This window comes from Squalius cephalus (assembly GCF_949319135.1).
Source record: "Squalius cephalus genome assembly, chromosome: 6".
NCBI classification, from domain to species: Eukaryota; Metazoa; Chordata; class Actinopteri; order Cypriniformes; family Leuciscidae; genus Squalius; species Squalius cephalus.
The window spans coordinates 6,898,901-6,926,120 of record NC_137127.1 but is presented as its reverse complement, the minus strand read 5'-3'; the positions used below and the strand labels follow the sequence as shown (position 1 = coordinate 6,926,120).

The 27,220-nt window shown below is 39.3% G+C and overlaps 2 protein-coding genes and 1 long non-coding RNA gene across 5 annotated transcripts; 1 reads left to right on the top strand and 2 right to left on the bottom strand.

The window, feature by feature from the left end:
• znf710a (zinc finger protein 710a) lies at positions 1 to 22,458 on the top strand. Of its 3 annotated transcripts, none has more exons than XM_079873787.1 (5): positions 1 to 167; positions 16,673 to 18,235; positions 19,639 to 19,830; positions 19,944 to 20,118; positions 20,452 to 20,684. In XM_079873787.1, exons 1-5 carry the CDS (start codon positions 141 to 143, stop codon positions 20,613 to 20,615), a joined length of 2,121 nt encoding a protein of 706 aa, XP_079729913.1. In that variant the 5' UTR covers positions 1 to 140; the 3' UTR covers positions 20,616 to 20,684. The 3 variants fall into 3 exon arrangements, with proteins under 3 accessions (XP_079729913.1, XP_079729912.1, XP_079729911.1); XM_079873786.1 differs by lacking the exon at positions 1 to 167 and adding an exon at positions 14,494 to 14,589 and having other exon boundaries at positions 16,673 to 18,205; positions 20,452 to 22,458; XM_079873785.1 differs by lacking the exon at positions 1 to 167 and adding an exon at positions 14,494 to 14,589.
• Positions 5,015 to 13,391, bottom strand: LOC307160647. Its single transcript, XR_013821586.1, has 3 exons — positions 13,281 to 13,391; positions 7,115 to 7,208; positions 5,015 to 5,523 (listed from the first exon to the last, which is right to left on the bottom strand). It is a non-coding gene; the product is annotated as an uncharacterized lncRNA (long non-coding RNA).
• Positions 22,372 to 26,944, bottom strand: idh2 (isocitrate dehydrogenase (NADP(+)) 2). The gene is made up of 8 exons (XM_079873789.1): positions 26,763 to 26,944; positions 26,512 to 26,655; positions 25,014 to 25,150; positions 24,676 to 24,827; positions 24,306 to 24,418; positions 23,138 to 23,235; positions 22,898 to 22,990; positions 22,372 to 22,743 (listed from the first exon to the last, which is right to left on the bottom strand). Exons 1-8 carry the CDS (start codon positions 26,904 to 26,906, stop codon positions 22,659 to 22,661), a joined length of 966 nt encoding a protein of 321 aa, XP_079729915.1. The 5' UTR covers positions 26,907 to 26,944; the 3' UTR covers positions 22,372 to 22,658.
• Positions 26,945 to 27,220: the final 276 nt, after the last annotated feature.

Genomic DNA, 27,220 nt, shown 5'->3' with positions numbered 1-27,220 from the left:
GGCTCGTCACTTTTGCTGCCTTCACGTGCCTTCAAGTGAATGAGGCCTTAATAAACAATCAACCGGCGTCGTGTTTTACTAGTGGCGACAACCTGTGGTACCTGAGGTCTGTCGTTGGAAGGGGCGTGTCCATACTTAAGATGGCGGAAAGCAACCTGCAGATGATGGTAATAAAAGATTATTTTAATTTCATTGTTGCATAATAATGCATGCTTTGCAATTGCCTTTTTAGAGATAAATTATTTAGATGCCATGCATTGGTAAATAATGTTGCTAGCTATGCCCACTCAACATTAAAAAATAAGTTAATTGTTCAGTTGTTTTGGTTTGCTGGCTGTTTTGAGTTTAAAGTCACCATGAAATCAAAATGGACAATTCTTGTTTTCTTATGGAATATTGCAGTATATCTTATAAATGATTTATCTGTACACATCACAGGTTTTTTATATTCATGTGCCCCTGTAATCGAGACGAAATTCTAAAAATGTGCATAAAAAACTCAATAGGCCTATAGAAGGATAATTTTTTTTATCCAAAAAGAAGACATGCTCATAAACTAATGGAAATGGAAATGGAAACACATTTACAGAATAAATCCCTCGATGTACAACAAAAATCTCACATGACTTTGCCTCAATAGTGAATGTGATTTGATAACTGGACAAACCAGCGAATTAGTTTCATAGCACATTTCAAATGTTGTTTTAGTCCTTCTATAATGCCTGAGCCAAAGTTTGTCATAAAAATTATTTGGTTTAATTCCCTCCCAGAAGCATCTCACATGATTGCGTTCCTAAACGTCAGCATCCAAACGCAAGATAGCATGACAGCGTTTATTGCATTTCGTCTGCGCTCTCTGCAAGTCATTTATTATGTAGGATAAAAGAGCCACAGTTTCTAACCCCGATTTCAACAACTTCCATTTTTATTACAGATATTTTGTGCCAATTTCCCAGGAAGTGATGATTATGTTCTCTTGAACACATGGGATGGAATCTTAGCTTTTTTCGCAAATGTTTTATGCAATATTCCAATTTTGCACACAAGTTAAGTTCGCAACTTTGGATGGAAACATAGCTACTAATCGATAATATAATATATCTTAGATCAGTGAGTGGATAGCAAGTCTGTAGTGAAGTCAAAGTCTGCATGAAATGCTTTTCTTCCCTATTGTGACGTATTTGTAGTGAGTGAAACGGCTTCTCGAACAAGAAAAAGGTAGGCCGGGACTTGATTTTTTTCCATCAGGAATTGATTGGATCTTTGGATCATTGTGATTTGCTATTGTGATCTCATGTGAGTGGCAGGTTGTCCCGCCCTCTCGTCAGTAAAAACGTCATTGGAAAAGACAAGAGATGTCGTTGCAAGAGAAATGGGAAGTTATTTTGATCAAAGATTATGATACTGATACTGATATTATATACTTTTTTGCAAATATTGATGTGCACAGATAATACATTGCAATATAAAAAAAAAATAGTCCATAAGAATTGTCAATTTTGTGACTTGGCTTCCCACATGCATTTAATGGCAGCAATAAAACTTGAGTGAGACTCGAGTTACCAAGTTAGGTTGACCCACAACCTTTCAACGTGGTGGAGAAGAGAACCATTTCAGTTGTGACTGGTAGAAAATTATCGAAGTAAATCTTCCTTGTTAGCTGTTTTGCACATGCAAAACTCGCTGCCAAAAGGCTAAGGTGTTGTGTGTGGTGGACAAGGCATTGTTATGTGACAGCTAATGTGTTCTCAGTAGTTTTACACGTTGCTACACAGTTGCATTGGGAGTTTCTGGGTGGTTCCTTAGAGCCCACCTTCACATATCAGAATCACCTACACCACAGCGCACACATAACACAATGAGATCTTGTGTGGTCCATAATTTATTAGGTTATGTTATGTGAGATTGTATGGGAGATAACAGCCCTGCCTTGCTTGTCTTAAACAGGTAGTGCTCTGCACACTGTACAATTCTCATTCATTGTCTATCTCCCAACATCTATTATTATTGGTTGTCGCATGCAGTATAGCCAGTATAGAGTGTATATGGAAGGTCATTGTTTTCAATTACAGATTGCATTTTCGATACCCAGTATCAAATTGTTTATCGTGACATGTCTGCTGGCAGGACAACTATATGGTTGACAAGTTTTTCCAGATAGCTTGGATAAATGTTACCTTACTATTCAATGGCTTGGTGATGGAACTGCATATATTTGATTTGAAAATAAATTCTGGATTATTATATTTTCATTTGTAGAAATGTTAGCCCACTTAAAGGGAAATCTACCATCATTTGCTGACCCTTATGTCGTTTCAAACCTGAATGACTTCCTTCTGTGGAACATTAAAGATTTTTTGTCAATGGTAACCAAAACTGGAACTGTTCCGCAAAACACAAGAAAGTCATACAGGTTTCGAACATCTGTTTTCCTTTTTGTTTTTTGCGTACAGACGGCAACGGTATGAAAACGATTCCCGTTTATACGGATCTGCGAAAACAACTAAAAATGCTGTATTATGCATGTCAGGCCAGTAGGTGGCGATGTCACCTTGTAAAGAAACACTACACGCCTATAGACTGAATGTGCATGACGTCAGCGTTTGCACAAATTCACATTTTTGTAGTTTAAACGAAGATGATAACAATATCGTTTTCAAAAACTTGCACTTTAAAACCAGATTTAAAAACTTTGTGTTTTCAGGCCCCAAAACACCGGACAGTTAATTAATCTAGGTAATTGATCTATATTGCGTCTCTGGAAAATCGTGATCTATAGTATTTATTTTGTGGAATATCAAAGGTTTTTGTGTCTTATTTGTTAATGAGGGATTTGAGTCCATTAGATTTGTGGAGTAATTAGCAAATGCTTAATTTCCATTAATAACATATTTGCTGATGCATCATCATCCTGCACATGCTGAACTTAATATAATCTAAATTACAATTTAAAAAGTAAATGCACAGATTTCCCCCATCTTAGCCTAAATTAATCATTTAGACTTAAAGACAGAGGATGTGGTGTGAATCTTTGACTTTGGTCTTAAAATTAGAAGCCTCCTCCTTGCAACTTACCACAGATTTATCTGTCAAGAGTATGATGAAATCTTGTGATAGATGTGTAGTCGAGATGGACTTTATAGCTCAATGCATTTAAACCAGATAAATGGTTCATTTCTGCCTTTGTCAGTATGTAGGCTGGTTAAGATTTTCTGGCGCTATTAATTTTATGCCATTATATCCATATTTAAAAAAAAAAGAAAAGAAAGGAAAAAAGACAGTTTCTCTCTCTCTCTCTCTCTCTCTCTCTCTCACACACACTCTCTCGCTCAGCGCTAGCCTTTGCTCTGCTTCTTTTTTTCTCTGTCTCCCCCTCCCTCTCGCTGTCCCTCTTTCTTCTCTTTCTTTCTCTCTGGCTGCTTTTCATTCCTGTTTCTCTTTTCATTGTTTTTTTTTCTCTCTCGCTTTTCTTTAGCTCTTTGGGACCTCTATTTCTTCTCTTCCTCTATTCAGGTTTTCTTTATTCTCTTTTCTGAATAGTTGTGGTACTTAAAGGGAAAGGGGAAAGGGAAGGAGCAGGGGAGGGAGGTTAGTTTCAGTCAGATCTCAAGCATAACACTTCCTCCTACTGCAGTCAGTCTCAACCAGACTATGCCAGGGACTTTTTCTTAGTGCGTTTTGTGTAGTGACTTACATAAAGCACTCGGTTTAGCCCTAATGAAATACCCTCAGGTGCCTTTCTGTGCATGCAAACTTGTCTCATTTTGAATAATCCTATGTAAAGTACAGGGGTATATTGTGTCTCACTGGTTTTCTTTGTTGTCGAGGTTGTGATATATTGCTGTCACTGCTGCAGTTTTGTATGAGGACCGTTATCTCCTCATAGGAGGTGTATAGGCCTCAAAGGGACATCTTCATCACAGCACTGAGCTGACAGGCCACAGTATGTCCTCCTGCCACATAGCATGTTTTCACTAGGAACATATAGGCAAAGGATATGAAGGAACCCAAGAGGGGAAATCTAACCATAAGAAATCTAACTCTGTTATTAAAGTCAACATAAAATAAAAATTAGGGCTGGATGAATTTGATTTGAGACAAAAAAAAAATTGTGTATTTTGCTTATATATGAAAGAAATTAACTGTCAGTTAATGCAAGAGGAACCAAATTATGCAGTTCAATTGCTGTTTATTTAACAAATAAAATAAGCAATATAATAAGCAACACAAACAAAAACTTGGTGGATACCAATTTAAGCAAACTTCAAATGGCATATCTTTTGTAAAACAATTATTATTACCTTGTGTAAAATTTTAAACTCATGAATGCCCATGAAAGAGATTATTAATTTAATAGACTAGCTCATAAGAGTATTTTTTTCATTAATCTGATGCTGTGTTTTTTGATTCCGTAAAAATATCTGTTTTAAAAGAGTTATATTTTTTCATTTGTTTTAAAGATTCATTACGACTGGCCCATAAGAGACATTTGTTCATGAATCTGACAAAGCTGTGCTTACTGTAGACACTGGTACAGAACAGAAGATCGATTTTGGGATTTTAAAGAATCAAGATCGTTCAAAATATCAGGGTTTATAATAAGTTGACTTTACTTAGAAACAGAGAGGAAACTGATTGCCTTAAAATTTCTAAGTAGTCTATTCATTTTTAGTTGGCAAAACTTAATTAATTTAGGAAAGAAAACTCGTTGGTCAAGTACTGTTAACTCAAAATCATTAGTTGTGTCAACTTATTAGTATTCACATTACTTGGAAAATCTTAGGAAACGATTGCCATAAGTAAGCTGAACTAAATATATATATTAAGACAAAAAGCAACAACAGATCTTAGGCAAAACATTTATTAATCATCAATTTTCTTCAGGCATTACAATGTACCAAACAATGCCATTCTGGCACCCAATTGTAAACATTTTTCATTAATGTAACAAATATGCATTACAACAAATCATGACTGATGAATAAACAAAGAATACTGACAATCTTTTGACAAGAAACTGAATAGCTGACCCTGTAAAAATCAATGTTTGCTTAATTTTGACACTTAGAAAAACATATTTAACAGAAATAAGTAAAACGGTGCTCTTTAAAAAAAAATTTTTAAAAATACATTTTTCACCCAAGGTTGACGAGTGACAATTTAACACTTTAATTAAAAAGAATGTTGACTTTAGTGCAACAACAAGCTTTAAGGGTTAGTTCACCCAAAAATGTTAATTCTTTCATCATTTACTCTCCCTCATGACGTTCCAAACCCATTAGACTTTGGTTAGACTTTGAAATACAAAGTAAGATATTTTTTTTAATGAAATCTAGGAGATTTCTGTCCCTCCATTGAAAGCCCAGGTAAACAAAACTTAAAAGATCCAAAAGGTTATAAAAGGCATTGTAAAATGAATCCACATGACTATGGCTCCGTCTAGAATAGTGTTGTTCAAGAAGACTCCAAATAGTGCTTGTGGAGGGAGAATCCTGGCTGTCTTCCCTTGTCACGGTCAGAATCCTGATTAAAGAAGTTTTGGGTGTGTCAATCATAGTCCAATAAAACAGGAACAGCAAAATTAAAATTTTGGTGGTTACAATACAAATGAAAATCCATATCCAAAATACATCTAACAAAGTATCAGGTCTACAGTATGTACAACTAGCAGAGATTAATTATGGTTGTTTAAGTATTGTCTGAAACAGACAAAAAAAAAAAAAAAAAAAAAAAACGTATAATAACTAGATGGTAAATTTTGTAGACAAACTTTAAGTTGGCTTGAAAAAGCCTAGCCAGAAAATGGTTTAAACATGATTTACCATGTTTCTAGTGGTTTACCACATTGCTAGCATGATTTACCATGGTTTACCAGGTGATTTAGCATGATTTAGCATGTTTTAACATGACCATGGATGGATGGATGGATGGATGGAAAGATCATCAAGATTAGTTAGAAAGAAGGAAAGATAGATAGAAATAAAGAAAGAAAGATTAGTTAGAAAGAAAGAAAGAAAGAAAGAAAGAAAGAAAGAAAGATTAGTTAGAAAGAAAGAAAGATTAGTTAGAAAGAAAGATTAGTTAGAAAGAAAGATTAGTTAGAAAGAAAGATTAGTTAGAAACAGAAAGAAAAAGATTAGTTCGAAAGAAAGAAAAAGAAAGATTAGTTAGAAAGAAAGAAAGATTAGTTTTGAAAGAAATATTAGTTAGAAATATAAAATATAACTGTTATACACATCTAAACATCCAAAAATAAATCAGTAGAGTAATCTGTAAAAAATGTCCTCAGTCTAAATTGTACACACAATAAAAACATCTAAAACATTAAAAAACGTTTCTTTACTGAAAACATGCAGCCAAATATCAGTGACTTACAAATGCTAGACTACTAATTTCGATTAGCACAATACAACAATTTCAATAAAATAACATCACATACAATATCACCATAACGCTAAATTATTTTATCTGATTAATACACGGTCGATTAATGTATTAGGCAATTCAGAAATAAAAAGACTGACAAACAAGCACCAACTCACCTTTCCATGTGCTTCTCCCCTCAGAATCCATTGTGAATTGACTCCATGTACATGTAGAACTGCGTATGACCATTCGAAAATTTCACAACACTCATTATTTTAAGTAGAGGATAATTGAATCTATTAAGTTTAATAACTTTCCATGCTAAAAAGTTGTCGTTACTTAGTTAAACTCAGTAAGGTCAACAAACTTATTTAAAATAAGTTGTAATTACTAAATTAGTAATGAGATGATTAGTAAGATCATCAGTTACATTTTTCTCATCTATGTACATTAATTCCAATTTAAAATCTGATCCTGAATCAGAAGACAAACCTACACCTCAAATACCAATACTCCAGTATGCGACTGCTTGGTTATAAATCATCTTTATTTATATTTTTTCCTTTTGTATTTGTATTTGTGAGTTAGTTATTACATCATATTAGTGTTTAAAAGAAGACGCTACAGAAACTCGTTACATTTGTGAAACGTTTTTGCGCATTACATATGTTTTAGAAGTCTTGGTTGTGGCAAATGAAGTTTAAATACTTGGATTTACCACAGCTATGGTTGACAAAGGATAACTTACGGTGCTTCTTGTTCTATCGTTTGTTGCGCCGTTGTCCTTATATTTATCGTTCATCATTTTCAGTAAAGTGAGTAGGCCCTACATATCGAATTATCTGTAACAGACAAAGCAATAGACATGGTAAAAACATTGCTACTCACACTTGTGTTGCGACATCACTGTCAGATCTCAGATCCAATATAGTCAGCACTGCATCATCTTTTATTTTCAGCCTCTGAAAAGCCTGTGTCGAGCTGACTAGTGTGAAACCGAATCCAGTGTAAAATGACACGAACAAATGAACAGTGTCACGATCTTGAACTACTTTAAAAATGAAAGTTTATCCACGCTTTCCTAATATTCTTTTATAGGTCAAAAGGAAATTTTGATTTCTCAATTCCTGACCCGAACCCTCCCTGTAAGCAACTTGGTCTTATTTTGAAATGACATTTCCAGTGACATCACTAAGGCCCTGTTTACACCTGGTATTAAGATGTGTTTTGGTAAATCGGATCACAAGTAGACGAGGGAGACACATACCCCTTTACACCTTGTCTTTTAATCCGTCTCTTTGGTCCACTTTCAACCACTTCTTTTCCGATTTCTTTGAGGGGAGGGTCTATGGCTATGGGCGGGTAAATGATTGGGCTTTTTCAGATCTTTCAATTTAATGGACGAAATAAACTCACACAATTTACATATGAATGCGATCGGAGATGACAGTCTTTCTTTTCTGCTCTGATAGACACGAGACTGTGACAAACGCTGTGAGTGCGTGTTAGAAATCAGGAATGATGAGAGAACATTGTGCTTGGGACATTTTTTCGTCTTCAAACCAAACGTATGTCTTCAGCCGACAAAGTTTAAATCCCGTCTGGCTAGTGCGCTTCCCATAATGTTTAGGCATTAGGTCAGTAGGCGGAGAGAAGGCGTCTTTTGCGGCTGTTCGAACTCATTCGATCCACTTGAGCGTTTACACATCGAAAGCAATCCGGTCAAATGACTACCTCTGGAAGTGGTCGAAAGTGGACAAGCACAAATCATTTTAGACCCCGTTTATACCTGTATTTAGCATCGTCCACTTGTGATCCGATCGACCAAAATGCATCTTAATATCAGGTGTCGGCTGAAGACATACGTTTGGATTGAAGACGAAAAACCAATATCCAAATAGCTACTTAATTCTTGTATGCAATGAAATCCAATCAATTTCCAATGTCCCATCCTATATCTTTCTCATTAATTATCCCATTTCACTCAGAAATGCATCACATTATGAGAGCGAAATGGGTTGCAAACAGTTCACTTTGACTTTAATTATAAACACATCACATAGACATCTACACCATGCTGAAGTAACCGTGGCGAGATGAGGACACGCGATAACCAGTTTGATTCATCCTGTAATTCTTTTCACGCCAGACCTTCCGAAAGCTTGAAGAACAGAGAAGCAGCCCAGGGATGAGCATTAAAGAACTGACCACTCTGTCTAGCACACATGTAAATGAGAGATTGTGCCAGTGGAAAGGAAACCGGGGATTGGACGAATGTGAAGCGATTAAAAATGCAGAATTGATAGGGCAACAGATGAAACTTTTTCTCTCTCTCTCTTTCTCTCTCACTCTCCATAAGTAAGAAACAGGAAGAAAAAAAAACAGCATGATGGAATGGCAGGCTTGAAGGGGAGAGAAAGGTGAAAGACAGATGAAAGTGAAAAGAGATAAAAGCCGGAGTGAGGAGGGTGTGGGATAAAGCAGGAGGAAGGGAGGCAGAGATGAAAGCAAAATGAGAAAGATAAGAACAGAGTGAGAGAGAGAGACAGAGGGAAACGGAGGGAGAGATAGATAGTGTACAGCGCAGAGAGAGGGGTAACCATGGAAACAAGAAGAAGGTACAAAAGAAGAGAGAGACAAAGGGGTTTTGATTTAAAAGAATGAAACTTGGGAGAAAGAAAAAGTAATTCAGGTTGAAATTTGTTACCGTGAGGTGAGGGAGAAGTACAAAAGAGCGCGAGCGAGCGGAAGGACGGACACTTTTTCCATGCTATTTATGAGACCGAGCAAATGAGACTTCGCCTACGGTCAGGCGTCAGACCCGCTTGTGTTTACAGGCCTCTTCGTCTGAGCGCGGGCCGAATGAAATTGGATGTGAAACTAGGCGGCCAGACTCGTGCCGTCAGTCCATTTAACTGCCATTAGCAGGATTATGAGATGAAACGGCGCGGGAGGCAGGAGGCAACTGTTCCCAGTCGAGGCTTTGACCTGCTAACCTCAGACCGCAGGGAAACACACACATGCAGAGGAGTGGCTCCTGAATGCTTCTAGGCCCGACACAATGAACTTGTGCCTTCACAGCTGAGGTTTGCAGGGTGTGGACGCCCGCCTCATTCACATGCACACAATATAGCCTCCTATGTTCATTCAAATGTGTATATCTTCATGGAGCCCAAGCCAGACATTGCTGCTGCTTTTTTTATTATTATTCTGTGGTTTTTTTTTTAGTCTCTTGTGTGTCTCTTTTTCTTTCTGTCTCCCTTCCCCCTTCTCTCCTGTCTTTCTCTCACTGTCTCTCTTTCTGTTTCTCTCTCTCTCGCTCACTCTCCCTCCCCCTTCTCTCTCTCCTCTTTCTCCTTCTCTCGCTCTTCTTCTCTCTCTCTCTCTCCCCCACTCTCCTCTTTCTTTTCTCTCTCTGTTCCTTTTATATCCTGTGCTGAATGCTCTCCTCCCTCGACTGTCTTTCTCTTTTCTTTTCACTCTATTTCCTCTCGGCAGAAACCTTTTCTTGCCCAATATTCTGTCCAACATTTCTGTAACCCCCATGCTGAATGAGGAGGGTAATCTTTTATTCAGGATTTGGAGAGCCTCTCTTCTTTGCATCTTCTGTGTTTGTGTTTGTGTGTGCGTATCTGAGTGCAATTTTCTCGGACGAGCTACAATTGAAATACACAAACATTGAAATCAAGAGCGCAGGATCATCAGGGCCGAGACGCAACTTCCCGTGGACGAGATTAAGACTCCGTGTTTGGATGAACTTCCTCATAACACGTTCACACAAGTGGACAAATGATTTAGAAGTTAATTTATAAAGGAACTAACTGCTGGCAGTTATGTCTGGTTTGGGGTCAAAGGTTATGTCCATTGAGTTTCTGTGGTTAATGAGTGGCAGTGCTGGTGTGTGTTCTGGGCTCAGATGGGGGGGAGCTGAAGGCTGGCTTGTATGTGCTTTAACACCCCACTAGATCTCCACTAAAGCCAATCTCACGGCAGCACAGAGTAATGATCCCGTAGCTTGGATGACAGGTGATGGTCTGGCTTTGTGCTAATTCATGTTTGTTCGGTTCTGCCCATATTAAAAGCGTTTGAACAGATCATTTATCATGGAGACTTGTTTCGATTAACATGACAGCATTGTAGGGGGAGTGGGGTAAGATTGGCCACCTCGTTAAATCTAAGCAACTGCGTGGTTTTTGTCATCAAGTATTTAGAAAGTAAAACGTCTATGTTTTATAGGCGTTTATATATAAGTGAATTATCTACATGGCAGGGAAAATTTAAATTATGTAAAAGCAGATCTAAAAAAAATGTAAAATTTTGGGGTTTGTAAGTCTCTTTTTGTATAGACTTCACTTATGCTCACCAAGGCTGCATTTATTTGATAACAGTAATATTGAAAAATATTAAAAATATTTTATATATATATTATATATAATATATACATAACGGTTCCTAATATAATTTATTTCTGTGATGCAAAGCTAAATTTTCAGCATCATTACTCCAGTCTTCAGTGTCACATGCAATTCCTTCAGGATTCATTCTAATATGCTAATTTTGGTGCTCAATTAACATTTCTTATTATTATTCATTTTGAAAACAGCTGTACTGCTTTTTTGTGAAATCATCATATATAAAAACATTCAGGATTTGATTAATAGAAATTTCAAAAGAACAGCATATATTTGACATTGAAATAATTTGTAACATTATAAATGTCTTTACTGTCACTTCTGATTAATTTTAAAAAAATAATAATAATAATTTCTTTACAGAAAAAACTTTTGAATTGTTGTGTATGTGAGTAGTTGACACATAATGTATCAATGAGCCTTTAAAAAAAAAAAAAAAAAAAAAAATCAACATCAGTATTTGTTAAAACTTAAATGATTATGTAGGGGATTCACCTTATGATTTATTTATTTATAAGGTTTCTTTTTAAAAGGTCCTGTGGTGTGATAACAGAATTTTCAAATAGATTTCATAATCTCTCATTTAAAAATGATGTATTAAAAGCTGCATGCATAATAATAATTAGCAACATGCATTTTAAAAATGTAGTTTAGCTTGTCACACCACATGACACATCACCTTTCTAAAAGCATTTCATGTCAACTACACACATCTTATGTTGCACTCTAAAAAATGCTGGGTTGTTTCAACCCAACTTTGGGTCAAATATGGACAAACCCAGCCGTTGGGTTAATTTTTTAACCCAACATTTGGGTTTTTCCATATTTGACCCAAAATTGGGTTGAAACAATATTGTGGTGAATTTCTATTATAAAACCATGTAAACGTTTAGTCATGAAATATTACTGTAAATGCAGTGTTTTCCCAAAATGGTACCTGTGGGGTAAAACGTGACAGTTTAGGATATACTGTCTCCAAATGCTGGAATAACTATTCTAAATATTATTACTCTTTCAAATAGCCTACTTTACTACATTCAAATATTCCGAATATTGAACTTTTTCCTGCCTGCCTGAATAACGTGCATCAAAATAAGACTTTTTTTCTAGTTTGTCCCTGGGTTGGTCCCAGATGATTCAACTTACCCCTTGAAATGATACAGCTTTCAATTGAGAACACATCCTGAAAAAATATATTTAATGTATTAGTATTTAATGTATTGGGGGACAACTTCCATAAAAATGGCACAGTTTACCCCACACTCTACTTTTGAATTCATCTCTCCCACAAAAAATAAATAAAATTAAGAATTGAATAACTTGTGTTTGTGCTAGTACACCCCTTCACCTTCACTGCGTCATTATGGGAATGTTTGGAGTTTCCCCGTCGCATCTCTGCTCAGGTCAGGGTTTTGGGAATCAAAAACAACCACATGCATATACTGTACATCCCAGTCAGGTCTCAGCCACTAACCCAACCGGTTCATGCCCACTTCCCTCAGTATCATACTGTACATTCACACTGCCACAGAAAACAATGCAGACAAAAGTTCCCTATTGCTTCTCTTCAGGCAGAAGAAAAACACACAAACCACAAGTACAAGTGTCATGCGATATGCTCACACACACATACACTTGTCTGTAAAACCTGTAGATGGATTCCCAAACCACACACCCCTCTAAAACACAGCTACACAAACCTGTGGAGAAGCAAACGCAGACACACACACACGTTTGTTATTCATCATGTATTCTTCCCTGCGTGTGTGTGGGTTAGGACTGGTTCACACAAGTCTGATACTTCTGGGCAAATGAGGTTAGGGCAGGTTTCAAGCAATTTCTGTCGTCTTTTTCTTTTAAGGGAGTAGGAAAACCTATAGGCCTGGATGAGTATTCCAGCCAGCGTATTCTTTCTTTCCCCCCCTAACTTTTGTTGTCTTCCCCCTTTTCGTTTTCCCCACGGGCAGGCAGCTCTGTGTTGTTTAACGTCCCTGGCCGTTTCTTCTTCCATGTGGATTCTTTGTCTTTTGCGTCTTATCTCTTTGTTTCTTCCCTTGCACTCTTTCTATTTTCTCTCCTCACTCGCTCTCTCAACTTCCTGCTATCTCTCCCCCTCACTCACACCCTCCCTCAATCTCTCTTTATCTCTGTCTGTTTTCCTTCGCTCCCTATCTCTCTCTCTCTCTCTCTCTCTGCCTGTCCTTTCTCTTTTCCCTCCCTCCCTCCTTTCCTCTCACGATCTCTCACACGCACACACATCTTTCTCTCACTCAGACGCACATATAGTGACTCTCCTACAATGCTTGATTTTCTCTCTCCTTCATGGATTGCCCTTTCCTGCTCACTGATGAAAAATGTCCTCCACTCTTCTCACACACTGACGGTATACAGCAGTCCTTCACTCAGGTGTGTTCCATTCCATAATAGAGGCTCTTTTGTGGGACGGCCAGCCTATATCCTGACGTTAATAAGCTCACGGGAAGTGTTAGAGTAATCCCATACCTTTTCCCGTAATGAGGATGAGCGGGAACACCTCAGCAACGGAGCGGGCAGGTAGCCTGACAGAAGAAACCAGAACTTCAATAGTTAATATCTTTCCTTGCTGTTTTTCCCTTTTCCTCTCTTCTCCCCCCCCCCCCCCCCCCCCCCCTTCACTCATCCACTCCCCCTCTTTTTCTCTTGCTGATGAACTCCTCTTTTTTATTTTCACACTCCACCATCCCCCTTTTCTCTCCCCCCCTCACTATCTCTTTCACAGGCTGCTGAAACTCTCTCTCTTTCACTGCATTCTCTTTTTCTATCTCTCTTTCAGTCCCCCCACCCCTCCTCTCGAGCGCTCTCCCTCCCTCTTCTCTCTTTCTTTCTGTCTTTCTCTCTATTCTTTGACCTCATCTTTTCTTATGCTTTGCTCTCCCTCCCCCAGTTCCTCTCTTCCTTCTTTTTTGCTGCATTCTCTTCTTCTCTCGCCCTCCCCCACCTCTTTTCTCTCTCTCTTTCTATTTCTCTCCCATTCACCCCCCTTCCCTTCCCTTTTCTCTCTATACCTCTCATTCTCAGTCCCCCTCCCTCTTCCTCTTATTCTCTCTCTCCCCCATGTCTGTCTCACTCCCTCCCTCTCTTTCCAAACTGCTTTTCTTTCTCCTTTTCTTTCTTTTGTCACTCATTTTTTGTGCGCACTGCTCTCAGACATTGCACAGGCGTCTCGCGGCTTAATTATTTGAGATGCGCAAATAAACAGACCTGTAGAACTCCTCCCGGAAAACATTTCAGCATATCTCACTCACTGTCTGTCTGACACCGACAGACACACCTCCAGTGTGTTTGTGTGTGTGTGTTAGAGCGCGCGTGCACATGCCGGCTTGAAACATGTTTGCGATCATCTCTAAAGTGAAGAGAGGACGTACATGTGCGGAGAAGTGAGCTTTTGTTAGTAAGAGAGAAATATGTTTGTTGAAGGGTCACGCCGTATGGAGTGTGTGCGTGAGAAAGAGAGATAGTGAATGCGCGCGAGAGAGAGAGTGAAAGAGAAAGAAAGAACGGAGAAAGACATGGGGGAGTGTGAGGAAGGGAGGGCAGAGAGACGGAAAGAAAGAAAGAAAGAGAATGGAAGAAATAGGTTTGTGTGTGTATGCGTGCGAGAGGCAGGCACAGTCGGTTCTGATAACAGCAACAGTAGGAGGAGGATGAGTTTGGCTCCGCCCCTCTCTCGCTCTCGCAGTTATAAATAGGAGCTGGTGTTTTTTGCTCCTCTCACTTCTCTTGAAGGATGAGGTCCCTGAAACATCTCAAACATCACACCAGGAGTAATGTGGTGAGTGCTCAACCCAAACATACATGCTTCCTGAAGCGACTTGTGTTGATATATTGACTTGAGCTGTTGGTTAATTGCTGTGTTAAAGTTTGTAACTCTGAACTGTGGAAATGAAGTAACTTTTTTCTCTCTCACAGAATACTGCAAGAGTGTCATTTATACTTTAACCTTTCTCTCTTTTACAGTCTAGCCTCTCATATTGTCTCTCTACCTTGAATGCAGCAAATTTCTTTTGTTTTCTCTCAGACTCACAAACACACACACACACACACAGGTTCATTCTATGCTAGTCTTTATACTAGCTAGCGTTTTTGTTTTTTATCTATTTTTATATTCACTTCAGCTCTCCTCATACAGTCACGGCTGCTATCTTGCCCGACTGGCTCTTTCATTTGTCTTACTGTCTTAACACTCCTTCTTTTTCCTTTTCCCTCCCTCCTTCTTTCTCATTTCTCACCCTCTTCTTTTCTCTCTCTTTCTGTCTCCTTCTTAGTTTCAGTCTTTCACTCCCCACACCCCTCCCTCACTCTTTATCTCTCTGTTGTACTCTCTCACTCACTCAGCTTCTCTTAGTCTCTCATCCCCCGCTGCCCCTCCCTCTCCCTCTTCTTTTCCTCTCACTCTTTCTTTATCTCTCTTTATCTTTCTTTCCTCACTCCCCTCCCTCACTCAGTCACTCAGTATATCTCTCATCCCCCAGTTCCCCTCCTTCCTCTCTCTTCCTTCTTTCACTTGCTTCCTCAATCACCCTTTTACACTCACTCACTCTTTCACTCTTTTTTTCTGTCTGTTTCTCCCTTCCTCTGTCTGACTGCTTTAAAAGCAGTAATTATAAATGACATGGTTATCAGGGCATCCAGGTTCCCCTTCTCATTTCTCTCTCTCTCTCTCTCTCTCTCTCTCTCTCTCTCTCTCTCTCTCTCTCTCTCTCTCTCGCTCTCGCTCTCGCTCTCTTTTCTCTTTCTCTCTGCCCCCCCCCACCCACTTCTCGTTTTCTTTCCTCTGTCTCTCCTTGTCTCTCTTCCTCTGTTTTACAGCTGTCAGTCTCTCCCTCCCTCTTTCCCTTGTGTTTGCTTGTTTTTGCTTAAGCTGAAATCCGTTTTTCATGGCTTTCAATTCAGCACAAATCAAGGTACCAGCTCGTTAGAGGTGATAATGTACGTTAATGACTTTCTGAGCACACACACATTACTAGTGTGAACATGACAGTGATTTGAGCTTTCTGGTAATGTAGAACCGAGGTGTGGTAAATTGACCTGAGCTAAGAGTTCAACCAAGTTGTCCTTAATTAATGCATTTGTAAGTAACATAATCATCAGCCTCAAAGGAACGAACTGAATAATTTTGGCTACAGCCAATCTCTGAAGTCCGCGAATAGACTGGACTCACTTATGTTGCTGGTTCTGCTAAAACTTCACTGTCCAGCCTTTTCATAGTCAGCAGTGGCAGCGCTTGACCTCGCAGGAAATGCTGTGGATAGTCCACGGATGTAGACTTCCCGCTCGGACCCAGTGACTCTTTGTGCTTCGTGTCCTTTTAAAGACTGTGAAGGAAGGAAGCATGGCGCTTGAACTGTCTTATCTCTTCTATCTAAAGCAATCTCTAGTGGACACGGAGGCTAGGCGTTGTCAGAATATGTCTCTTGCTTACTGCTGTGAATATAATAAAATATGTGTATTTTATATATAGTATAATTATCTTTCTTTACGAGACTTCAATATTTGACAAAAAAAAAAAAAAAGGAAAAAAAGATCAGGTACAGGAAAGGTTCTAGAAAGACATTCCTGCCACGTTGCCAGAAATTGCTTGATCTGACTGAGCTGTCATTTAGCTCGAAAGCAAATCCTATCCAAACAGCTTTTATTTGTTGCCCCGCATCAGTCAAATTCGTTGTTCTGACACTCATGTTGATGTGACGCCGTTGCGATGACTTTGTTGCTATTGTAGTGACACTGTTGCCATGACAGCATTGGCCAGACTTTGTTGCTACAGTGTATTGTATTGACGCTTGCAATGACAGATTTATACACTGATTCTGATTTCATGAAGTATTGCTTAGACCTGTTGTTCTTTCCATTGACAGGAAGAACAGGAGGTTCCTCTGGTCCGCTGCTATTCTAAAGTGATGGAGCATGCGGTGGATGTCAGCACACAGACTGACCCGGTGGTGGTCCTGTCCCTGGCCCAGGCTGCTGTGCTGGGCCTCATATCTCAGAACGAAATCTTCGGAGCCACAATTGCCCCAAACGGTTTCTACACGGGAGAGGGACGTGAAGGCCCTGCTCCCCCCGCAGAATCAATGGAGTATGAATATGCAGATCAGCTAATTGGAGCCAATGGAGACTATCTGTCCGAGCCTCACGGGGAGAACAGGAGGCCAGAAGGGCTCTACGGGGCAGAGCGCAGGCGACCGGGGCCCCGCGGGAGGACCAAGAGGCCCTTGAGTGAAGGAGAACCGGAGCAGTCCACGGAGAGGTCTCTGGACACATCGAATCGGGTGAAAGGAGAGAGCCCTGAGTTCACTAGCCCCTGTTATCTCTCAAATCCCCAGCAAACTGACAACGAGCCAGAAGTGTTGGACCTAGCACCTCATAGAGTGCCAATGAAAGAAGAGCAGTGTAACAAAGGCTACCCCGAGTCCTCGAGGGAGCCAGCCATCCAACAGGTAGACTCTGAGACTCAGTCTCAAGGCCCTGTGGAGCGTGGAAAGGCATTGGTGGAGTCCCTCAAGGAAGGGCGGGGAAAGGAGGAGGAACAACAACAACAAGAAGAGGAGGAGGAAGTAGAGGAGAAAGCACTGAACCTGAAAACTACAGAGGAGGATGTGAGCCCAGCAATGAGGCGCTACTATGAGTCCAGCGTGACGGCGTACGAGGCTGCTGAGATGGGCCTGCCGGGAGATTACGAGGAGGGCGGCCAGGCCATTGCGTGGGCGGAGGGCGAGAACTCCTTGGGTAGACGGATGCAAATAGACCGTCTAGATATCAACGTGCAAATCGACGAATCGTACTGTGTGGATGTGGGCGAAGGCCTGAAACGCTGGAAGTGTCGCATGTGTGAAAAGTCCTACACTTCGAAGTACAACTTGGTTACACACATCCTCGGTCACAATGGCATCAAGCCACATGAATGTCTTCACTGTGGAAAGCTCTTCAAGCAGCCCAGCCACCTTCAAACACATCTGTTGACGCACCAGGGCACGCGGCCGCACAAGTGCACCGTCTGCAAGAAGGCCTTTACTCAGACAAGTCACCTTAAACGGCACATGTTGCAGCATAGCGACGTCAAGCCATACAGCTGCCGCTTCTGCGGCCGAGGCTTTGCCTACCCCAGTGAGCTGCGCACTCATGAGACTAAACACGAGAGCGGCCACTGTCACGTCTGCACGCAGTGCGGCATGGAGTTCCCCACTCACGCACACCTCAAGCGCCACCAGGTCAGCCACCAGGGCCCGACCACCTTTCAGTGCACCGAATGCCATAAGTCCTTCGCCTACCGTAGCCAGCTCCAGAACCATCTGATGAAGCACCAGAACGTGCGGCCTTATGTCTGCTCGGAGTGCGGCATGGAGTTCGTGCAGATCCACCACCTGAAGCAGCACATGCTTACACACAAGGTACTGACACAGCCGGCCCTCAAACACAAGGTACTTAAACCTCATTAGTTTTTGTAACCTTCCCGCAACCGTCCTATTAGAAATGACTCTACAGTGACTTTCAGATCCCGCTTACATTGCCAACATCTACATGTTCCCATAAATCCGTAGGTTATTGTGTCATCTTCTGCTGTGTCTCGGGTATTGCCACAAAAAGTTTCAGTGTAAATGGAGCTGTCTCTGTCAGTCCCTTCCAGCCATCCAACCCTGCCATTAACTAGTCCCGTTTCTCTGTCTCTTTGCACTAGTATGGAGCTGTTTTGTTTTGAGTGTGCTTTGTGCAGTGAAGTGTGTCTCACATGCTGATACTTCCTCCTTTCATTTCTCACTCTACATGTGTATGATTCATCTCGTCAGGACTGCAGTGTCAGTAAACAGAATGTGTCATAGGTCAGCGGGGTTATAAACCAAAAACACATCGGCAGTTAGTCGGCTACGGTTGTCTAGTTTGGAATCCATTTTTAGATGTATTGCCATTAGAGATAATGAATGAATGAAAACACTGTGATTTCAGTTAGTTGGGTACACTATATGGCCAAAAGAAAATGGACACCTGAATACTGCACCTGTATGTGCTTTATAGTTGCTAATAATAGGGAATTTCCACTAGATGTTGGAACACGAATAAAGGAATTTGACACTATTCAGACATGAGCATAGTGAGATCAGGTGCTGATGTTGGGTTGATGTGGCCCGGTCAAAGTTCCCAACAGAGTTCAGTGGGGTTCAGATCTGAGTTTTGAAGCCAGTCAAGTTCTTCAGCATCACAAGAAACCACAATTTGTGCATAAGGACATTGGGACACTCCCTAAACTATTACCACAAGGTTGGAAGCACATAGTTCTCTAGAATTGTCTTGACTGAAATTAAGGGGCCAAACACACTGATTATAAGGGGTATGCATTTGCGGCCTTGTTGTGTAGGTTCAGTCTAGTTCTTCATAGCACATTCTGAAATGGAAAGGATGTTTGCATATGTTAGGACAGCAGTAATCCCTGGTTACACTGGAAGTGTTCACTGTTAAGGCGAGAGAATGTTTAACACTCTTCATTTGTTAATGTTTTAGCGTGGTGGAGCATCAGAGCTCACACTGCAGTGTATACACGTCTATTTACCCTGCAGCATTGCGATAACAACAGTGAATAAAGTATGTGTGCGTGAGTTTCTTGCTCTGTATTATGAATTCTAGTGAGCAAGCAAGACAGGCACCCTGCTGATGAATTCAGCTGTGCTTATGACAACTAACCACTTTTTCACATTCAGCTGATGCCAGTGATAAATTAGTTTTTCTCCCGCCCTCAAAAAATAAAACCGCAAATTACAAATGTTACTTTTAAAGTGATGGTCGCAATGGAATCATATCTAAATATATTGCCATTGTCTTTCTCTCTCAGGGTATGAAGGAATACAAATGTGATGTGTGTTCTCGTGAGTTCACGCTTTCTGCCAACCTGAAGCGACACATGCTGATTCACACCAGTGTGCGCCCTTTCCAGTGCCACATCTGCTTCAAAACCTTCGTTCAGAAGCAGACGCTTAAAACGCACATGATCGTCCACTTGCCTGTGAAACCTTTTAAGTGCAAGGTGGGCACAAAGAACTCTTCCATGCACTGTATAACCCTGCTGGAGTCTATATTTTTCTACTTGATATGGCTGTGAATCAAACATATACCTCTAATAGGTGCTTTTTTTTGTAGGTGTGCGGGAAGTCCTTCAACAGAATGTATAACCTGCTGGGTCACATGCACCTTCATGCTGGCAGCAAACCCTTCAAGTGTCCTTACTGCACCAGCAAGTTCAATTTGAAGGGCAACTTAAGTCGACACATGAAGGTGAAACATGGAATCCTGGACACATCAAATGAAGGGCAAGGTGACATGCAAATTATACCTCAGATTATACTTGCTTATGGCTTACTTAACGACAGGACAGAAATAGCCTTGAGGTTTATAGAGCTGCTTCGCCTTTCTGTGGGTTTATAGAGTGGAAGTTGAAAAAAGTCAATGCTAATGCTAGTGAAAGTTTGCTATCTAGTGTAAAAGTACCACGGCTTGTGATATATATTAGACTGATTCAGAGAATTTTGTCAGTGATTTAATTTCATGAAATTATAAAGTATTGGTTAACCCCCTGAATTCACACATTGTGTATATGTTGTGACAAAAACAAGTGTTGAAGCTTATATTTGTGTGTTTCCTTCCTCAGATGCCCTGCCTGACGCCGAGGGTCAGGAAGATTACGAGGAGGAGAGCTTTGATTACAGTGAGAGGGAAAATCTAGCCAGCAACAACGCACAAGATTTGGCAAAACTCGCCAAAATTAGCTACTACAACTACACCAAGGTCGCTGCTCGCTACAACACGACTTAAGCAGCAGACTGAGACATTAAAATGTGGTTTAAGGGGGTGAAAAAGACTGCAATGGTCATTTCAGTAGTACTCTTGGCTCTGATAGGAGCCAGTGAGGAAATAGCCATCGTGAAGTGGATGTGCACTGGAGCCCATTTTGGGTCTGTGAAACTAAAATGATAGCCGACTGAAGCTTCATTTTAACAATGTCATTTTAAATTAGGGGCCATCCTGAAGAATAAAGGACTGTGTCTGTGTAGATGCTGTTCTTTTTTTAAACAAATGTTCCACTTTTTCCCCATTACAGAATGCAGTTCTTAAGAAGTATATCATTTCTGAGTTGCACTCAATGGGGCAGTGAAACGATATGTTCAGAAATAGAAAGCACTTAATATATCAATCCACAGTTCCTTTAAACCGATAAACCAAGACTGCTGTTTAGACCATTGATCTTGTCGGTGGTTTTACTGTCCAGCAAGTTAGATTTCACTTAATAGGACTTAACCAAAGCTGACAAATTGCAAATAGGTCTCATTACATGTTAACTTCCCCAGGATTTAGTTAAGCATACTGTGACTTTTTTGTTAAGATTCTTCTCCAGCATTTTTTCAATGGGCATATGTTGTTTGTAGCTCATAGTGGATTGATAGTTACCTGGAAAGGGTTTTCATTGCCAATTGTTTTTGTTTTTTTTGGCATTTAATCACTGTATGGCCTTCTGGATATTTTTCTTTGTTTTAACATTATTGCAAATAGTATTTATTGTTCAATGTTTCTTGGCATTCACAAATGTAAATACATTGCCAATGTTCCAGATGGGCAGATTTTATTTCAAATTTAAAAATATAGAAGCTAAGTCATGGGCTTTTGAGCATAATTGCATTATTTACCCAAGTGCATTGTTTGGTCCATCATCTTTCAATTACAAGAATCTTCTATCTAAATTATATATATTTTTTCCCCATCTTTAGTTTGATGAATGTAATAATACTAAGATTTGTCCCTTTAAAGCATTCAATATTTCACAGAGCCATGCGTCAGAAAGAAAAACTTAAATATTTTATCTTCATAAATATCTGAAATGTCTTTTTAGTTTGCAATCTGGTCTTTACTACTTCTGTGTTCTTGTACTACGTACCAGCGAACTACATGGGCTAAATTCATTTTATTTTTAAAATGTGGTGATCTTCTAGCATCATTTTTTTTGGTGTGGATTATACTGCCTTTTTCCAAACCTCATCCAATTTTGCATCCATTTTAATCTCCTTTGACATAAAACCTTGTAACATGTACTGCATCTTTCACAAAGTCACCAATACTGGTTGAATTTTGAAGAGGATGCCCTAAAAACACTGGACAAAAATATTAACTGCCCTTGTGTGTGCGGGAGCGCGTCTCATCCATCATTCCGGCGCAGAGCTCCAGAGTGATGAACGACAGTCTGCCGACATGTGACAGGGCTCGAGACCCAGCAGAGAATGATTGGGGAAATTCACCATGTATTCTCCATCTAGCTAAGAAACTCAAAATGTTAATGTGAAAGATTTGGTGCATTTTTATTGTTTTAAATTGCTGTGTCCTTGCATTTTGGCCTGTTAGCTCCAAGCTAGGAAGGAGTTTGAGTTTTGTATAAGCTTTCAATTCTTTTGTTGCACACTGATGTGAATATGATGTTGATACATGTCTGTTAAACGTTGTGCTCTGGACATTACTGTAAATTAATACATTTATTTACCTTTAAACGTGTGAAGTGTGATAAACAACACAAGAACAGGAATCCAGGTGACGGGTTTATTAGAGGGTTTCACATGTGGCTCTTGATCTTTCTTTTTCTCCTATGGTATTATACAGCATCTGACATACAGTACTTCTTAAAAAAATAGACCCCTGGAGGTGCAGGAAGAGATGGGATCACCCATCAGCAGGATTCACTAACAGAACAGCTAGGAACATCACTATGTTTTTATTACTCCTCCCTTCATACATTATGTGGTATTCATGACCTTTAAGTTAAAAATGAGGTACAAAAAGACACTCTCCACTGTGTCCGGGCCCCGTTGTCCTTCATTTGCCCAGTGCCTTGTCTAGGTTCGTCTTGATGGCATCCAAGAAGTCTGTGGTGTTGACGTAATGCTCGTTTAGCTTACAGCTGCGGTCACAGAAAGACAAATGTTAATAACATCAGAGACATTAGCTAGAGCACACATAACAATTGATGTCAGCAGTTTTATCATTAGGACTAGTCACTCAAATGGAGGTTAAAGGCATTACACTTTGATCATTTTTTATATGCTCTGACTTACTTGGCGAGACCGTGAATGCAGCCAGCCAGATCCTTGGTCATCACGCCGCTCTCCACAGTCTCCACACACACCCGTTCTAGAGTCTGAGAGAACCTGGACACAGTTCAAGAAACAGGACAATGATGAACACTTCCACTTTCGATTAAACACTAGCAATATGACTGGAATATAAAACTCCCCTTACAGTCACGCTATCCTAATCATACAGTACAGACAACTGACTGGAACAAATGAGCTTACTTGATCAGGTCTGGGTTTCCATCGAGTTTGCCACGGTGCTCCAGTCCTCTGGTCCAAGCAAAGATGCTGGCAATGGGGTTAGTGCTAGTTGGCCTACCCTGTGTAAAAAAACCTCAATATTATGAAACATTCTTATAATTATTGGCTGTAAATTCTACATTGTAAGCTATTCACATGCAATTGCATGTGAAAGTTGGTAGCAGCATACCTACGCATACAAAAAGTATTTTATGTGCCTCCTAGAAGATCATACAATAATTACAATTAAAATAAACTACATTATAGAATTGTTGCATTTATTTGGTCAAATAGAAAACAGTTGTTTTAAGTTGTAATTTTTCACAATAATACTTTTCTATTTGAATATGTGTAATTTATTCTTGTGATGTAATGCTGAATTTTCAGCATCATTACTGCAGTCTTCAAATGTGTCACATGACCCTTCAGAAATGATTCTAATATGCTGACTTGGCTCTCCAGAAACATTTATCATCATCGATGTTGAAAACAGTTGTGCTGCTTTATTTTTGCAATATGTTTTTTTTTTTTTTTCTGGATTCTTTGAATAAAAATTTCACACAGCATTAGAGTTTTTTTTAACAATGTCACTTTTCAGCAATTTAATGCATCCTTCAGTTCAAACGCTAATGTTGAAGGATGTCGTTTTTTCCTCTCACCACAAGATGGCAGAAGGCATCTAAATTCAGTTGTGGATCATCCAGATTGCTTTTAGTTGTTTTTTCTATTACCCTTATTTTTTACACTTTATTTTGATGGTCCACTTTAGACATTCTACTAACTATAAGTAACTTTGCAACTACATGTCTACTAACTCTCATTAAAGCATAAGTAGACTGTTAGTAGACTTGTGTTTTAGGGTTTGGTTTAGTAGAATAAGTTGATGTATTTGCAAAATGATTTATAGTCTGTTGTGGGAGCATCAAAATAAAGTGTTAGCAGATATTAAGCAGACAGTCTGCTAATACTCTAATGACTGGTAGTTGACATGTAGTTGCAAAGTGACAGTAGAATGTCTAAAGTGGACCATTGAGATAAAGTGTTACCTTATTTCATTTAACACAACTACTCTGAATTTCTGATATCAAACCTATATTTGAATGCAGGATGAGATGCGTAGCAAGAAAATAAATTACTGAAATACACAAACCTTCTGGTGCTCACGGTAATGCCTGGTTACTGTGCCGTGGGCAGCCTCGGCCTCAATGGTCTTCCCATCAGGACACACCAGCACTGAGGTCATCAGCCCCAGAGAGCCAAAGCCTGTAGACAAGATTCAACACTCTTTAATCAGGTAAAAAGGACCTTTTCAAATATCCTTCATGAGCAGTATGTGCCTTTAAAAACTGGTAGCATGATTTTCTGCCTTTATATAATCTGAACCAATATGATTATGTAATTTCTAGAGTCTAGAGATTCATGACATGAAAGTCTCTGTAAGTGCTAAAACTATTAAAAAAATAAAGGATAATTGGATGAACATATGATAAAACAATAGAAAAGACTGAAATGATTTTTACCCTGAGCAAGGATGTCAGACTGTACATCTCCATCATAGTTCTTGCAGGCCCACACAAAGGCTCCCGATGACTTCAGCACCTGAGCCACCATGTCGTCGATGAGCCTGTGCTCATACCAGATCTTCAGCTTGTCAAACTCTGGCTTGTAGTTTCTGCCCATGGAAAACAAAAAAGACGCTTCAAGATTTTCCATTGAAATTACTTTGGAAGAAAAGTATAGTTTCACATGTCACCACTGTGACAGCATCTCAAAGCGCTAATCTCATAATTACACAGCAACACGCGGTGAAAGTGTGTAAATAAAAAGCGTGCCAAAGACACTGATAAATCCTTCTCACTTCACAAAAATGTCCTCGAAAATGTCCTTGAATCTGCCATCGTAAGCCTTCAGGATTGTGTTCTTAGTGCTCATGTAGAGAGGCCATTTCTTCTGGATGGCGTACTGGAAGCAGCTGTGAGCGAAGCCAGTGATGGACTGTTAGAAAGGGACGAAAGACAGAATGTCACACAAGTGTTCCACTTTTACAATGGAGATTCGGCTAGGATTTGGAAATGCTGTCTGTGTAGTTCCAATTGGTGAAAAAAAAAAAATGAAAAAAAATTATACCACTTCAAATATGAAGTGGAAATGGAGTAAAAAAAAAAAAAAAAAAAAAAAAAAATTTCAGCACCATCAATTGGTGGCCTAGAATGACACTTCATTCAATCTTTTTTGAGGGGAAAAAGAGCCCACCACCTGCAGTTTTCTATTGTAAACCCAAACAGACCATTCCCCCGACTACAAACAAAGACTTCAGGACACCAGGGTTCACTGCAGGAACATGGGCTGAAGGAGGTCATCTATAATCTACAGCAGACCTCATTCCTCCGGAGGTGTAAGTGCAGAACATAACAGGATTCGAGTCAAAAGGCCTTAATTATACAAACTCAGAATACACGAGACAGCCTAAAAATGTCTCTAATTCAAGGTGTTATTTTTACACCTTCAAGATAGATCATCAGAGTACAAGCTCATTAACAAAGATATTTTTCAAATTCATACATCCGTTGGCCAATTTTTTTATTTCAGTGGAAAATAGGAAGGTCCCTGCAGATAAATGACTGGAAAAGTCAATTTGCATTCACAAAAACACAATTTCTAACCGATTAAGTTGTTAAAAAAAAAAAAGTACTTTAATATTCTGTAAATTATTTCATACACACCACCTTTCAAATGTTTGAGGTCAGTACGATTTTGTATTGTTTTTGAAAGAAGTCTCTTATGCTCAAAGAGACTTCCTTATTTGATAAAGTTCTGTTTTAATGTTTTACAATGTAATTTATTCATGTGATTACTCCAGTCTTCAGTGTCACATGATCCTTCAGAAATCATTCTAATATGCTGATTTGCTGCTCAAGAAACATTTATTATTATTATTATTATTATCAGTGTTTACAACAGTTGCGCTGCTTAATATATTGTGGGGGGAAAAAATCAGTAATCTTTTATGAATATAAATCTCAAAAACAGCAGCATTTATTTGAAATGGAAATCTTTTGTAGCATTATAAATGTCTTTACTGTCACTTGAGATCAATTGAATGTGTCCTCGCTGAATAGAAGTATTAATTTCCTAAAAAAATAATAATCTTACTGACACCAAACTTTTCAATGGAAGTGTTGATACATTTATATTATATTTGTTATTTTATTACAGAGAAGAACCATTTAAATTTTCCAGGTTTACCATATGAATTACATTTGGGGGAAAAAAGTTTTCTGTTTTCACAGATGGTTTATGATATCTTGATTCTCACTCAGTGTTTAAAAATGCATTATTTGCATATGCTCACTGACCTCGTCAGTGTTGTACATGCCCATTCCACAGCCACCACCAGGGAAATCGAACACCTCCCACTCCTTGGATTTGCTTCCATCGGCTGGAGAGAAGACCATTTTGAATTTGCCTGGTTGGGTCACAACAAAGTCTGTTGCTTTGTACTGTAAAAGTAAACAGAGAATTGCAGGTCAGCAGGAATAAGAACACATTGAAAAAAAAAAAAAACTATATGTATATATGTAACATCCAGAACATCCAAAAAGCAGACCTGGTCACCGAAAGCGTGTCTGCCAATGGTGATGGCCTGTGTCCAGCCAGGAACAAGTCTGGGAATGTTCTTGCAGATGATTGGCTCACGGAAGACGGTGCCGCCCAGAATGTTCCTGATGGTTCCGTTGGGACTCTTCCACATTTTCTTCAGTTTGAACTCTGTCAAGTGTTATTGACGACAAAGATTTACATTATGCACTTTTTGTGAAAATATGAAAATGTCATGGCTATTTTAGCGAAATTAGAAGATGACCATTATGGATTTTTATCTAGAATGCAAGATAATAAAATCTGATGATATAAATAGAGATTTCAAAATAATAAGATTTCATAGATTTTCAAATTGATACAAACTACAACTGTTAAATCAACAACATTGTTGAAATTATCAGCATCAGCTGATAACTGATATTTCAAAATGGCCCAATTGAACAGCATGGCTGATATATCGCCAAG

Bases quoted from the DNA above. Each gene is read 5' to 3' on its own strand.
- znf710a (XM_079873785.1), top strand. From the start codon at position 14,545: ATGAGGTCCCTGAAACATCTCAAACATCACACCAGGAGTAATGTG. The intron at 18,236-19,638 runs GTACTTAAACCT...TTTCTCTCTCAG, and splicing joins AGCCGGCCCTCAAACACAAG to GGTATGAAGGAATACAAATG. The intron at 19,831-19,943 runs GTGGGCACAAAG...TTTTTTTTGTAG, and splicing joins TGAAACCTTTTAAGTGCAAG to GTGTGCGGGAAGTCCTTCAA.
- idh2 (XM_079873789.1), bottom strand. From the start codon at position 26,906: ATGTGGAAGAGTCCCAACGGAACCATCAGGAACATTCTGGGCGGCACC. The intron at 24,828-25,013 runs GTGAGAAGGATT...TTCCATGGGCAG, and splicing joins TTCGAGGACATTTTTGTGAA to AAACTACAAGCCAGAGTTTG. The intron at 24,419-24,675 runs GTAAAAATCATT...TCTTGTCTACAG, and splicing joins GTCTGACATCCTTGCTCAGG to GCTTTGGCTCTCTGGGGCTG.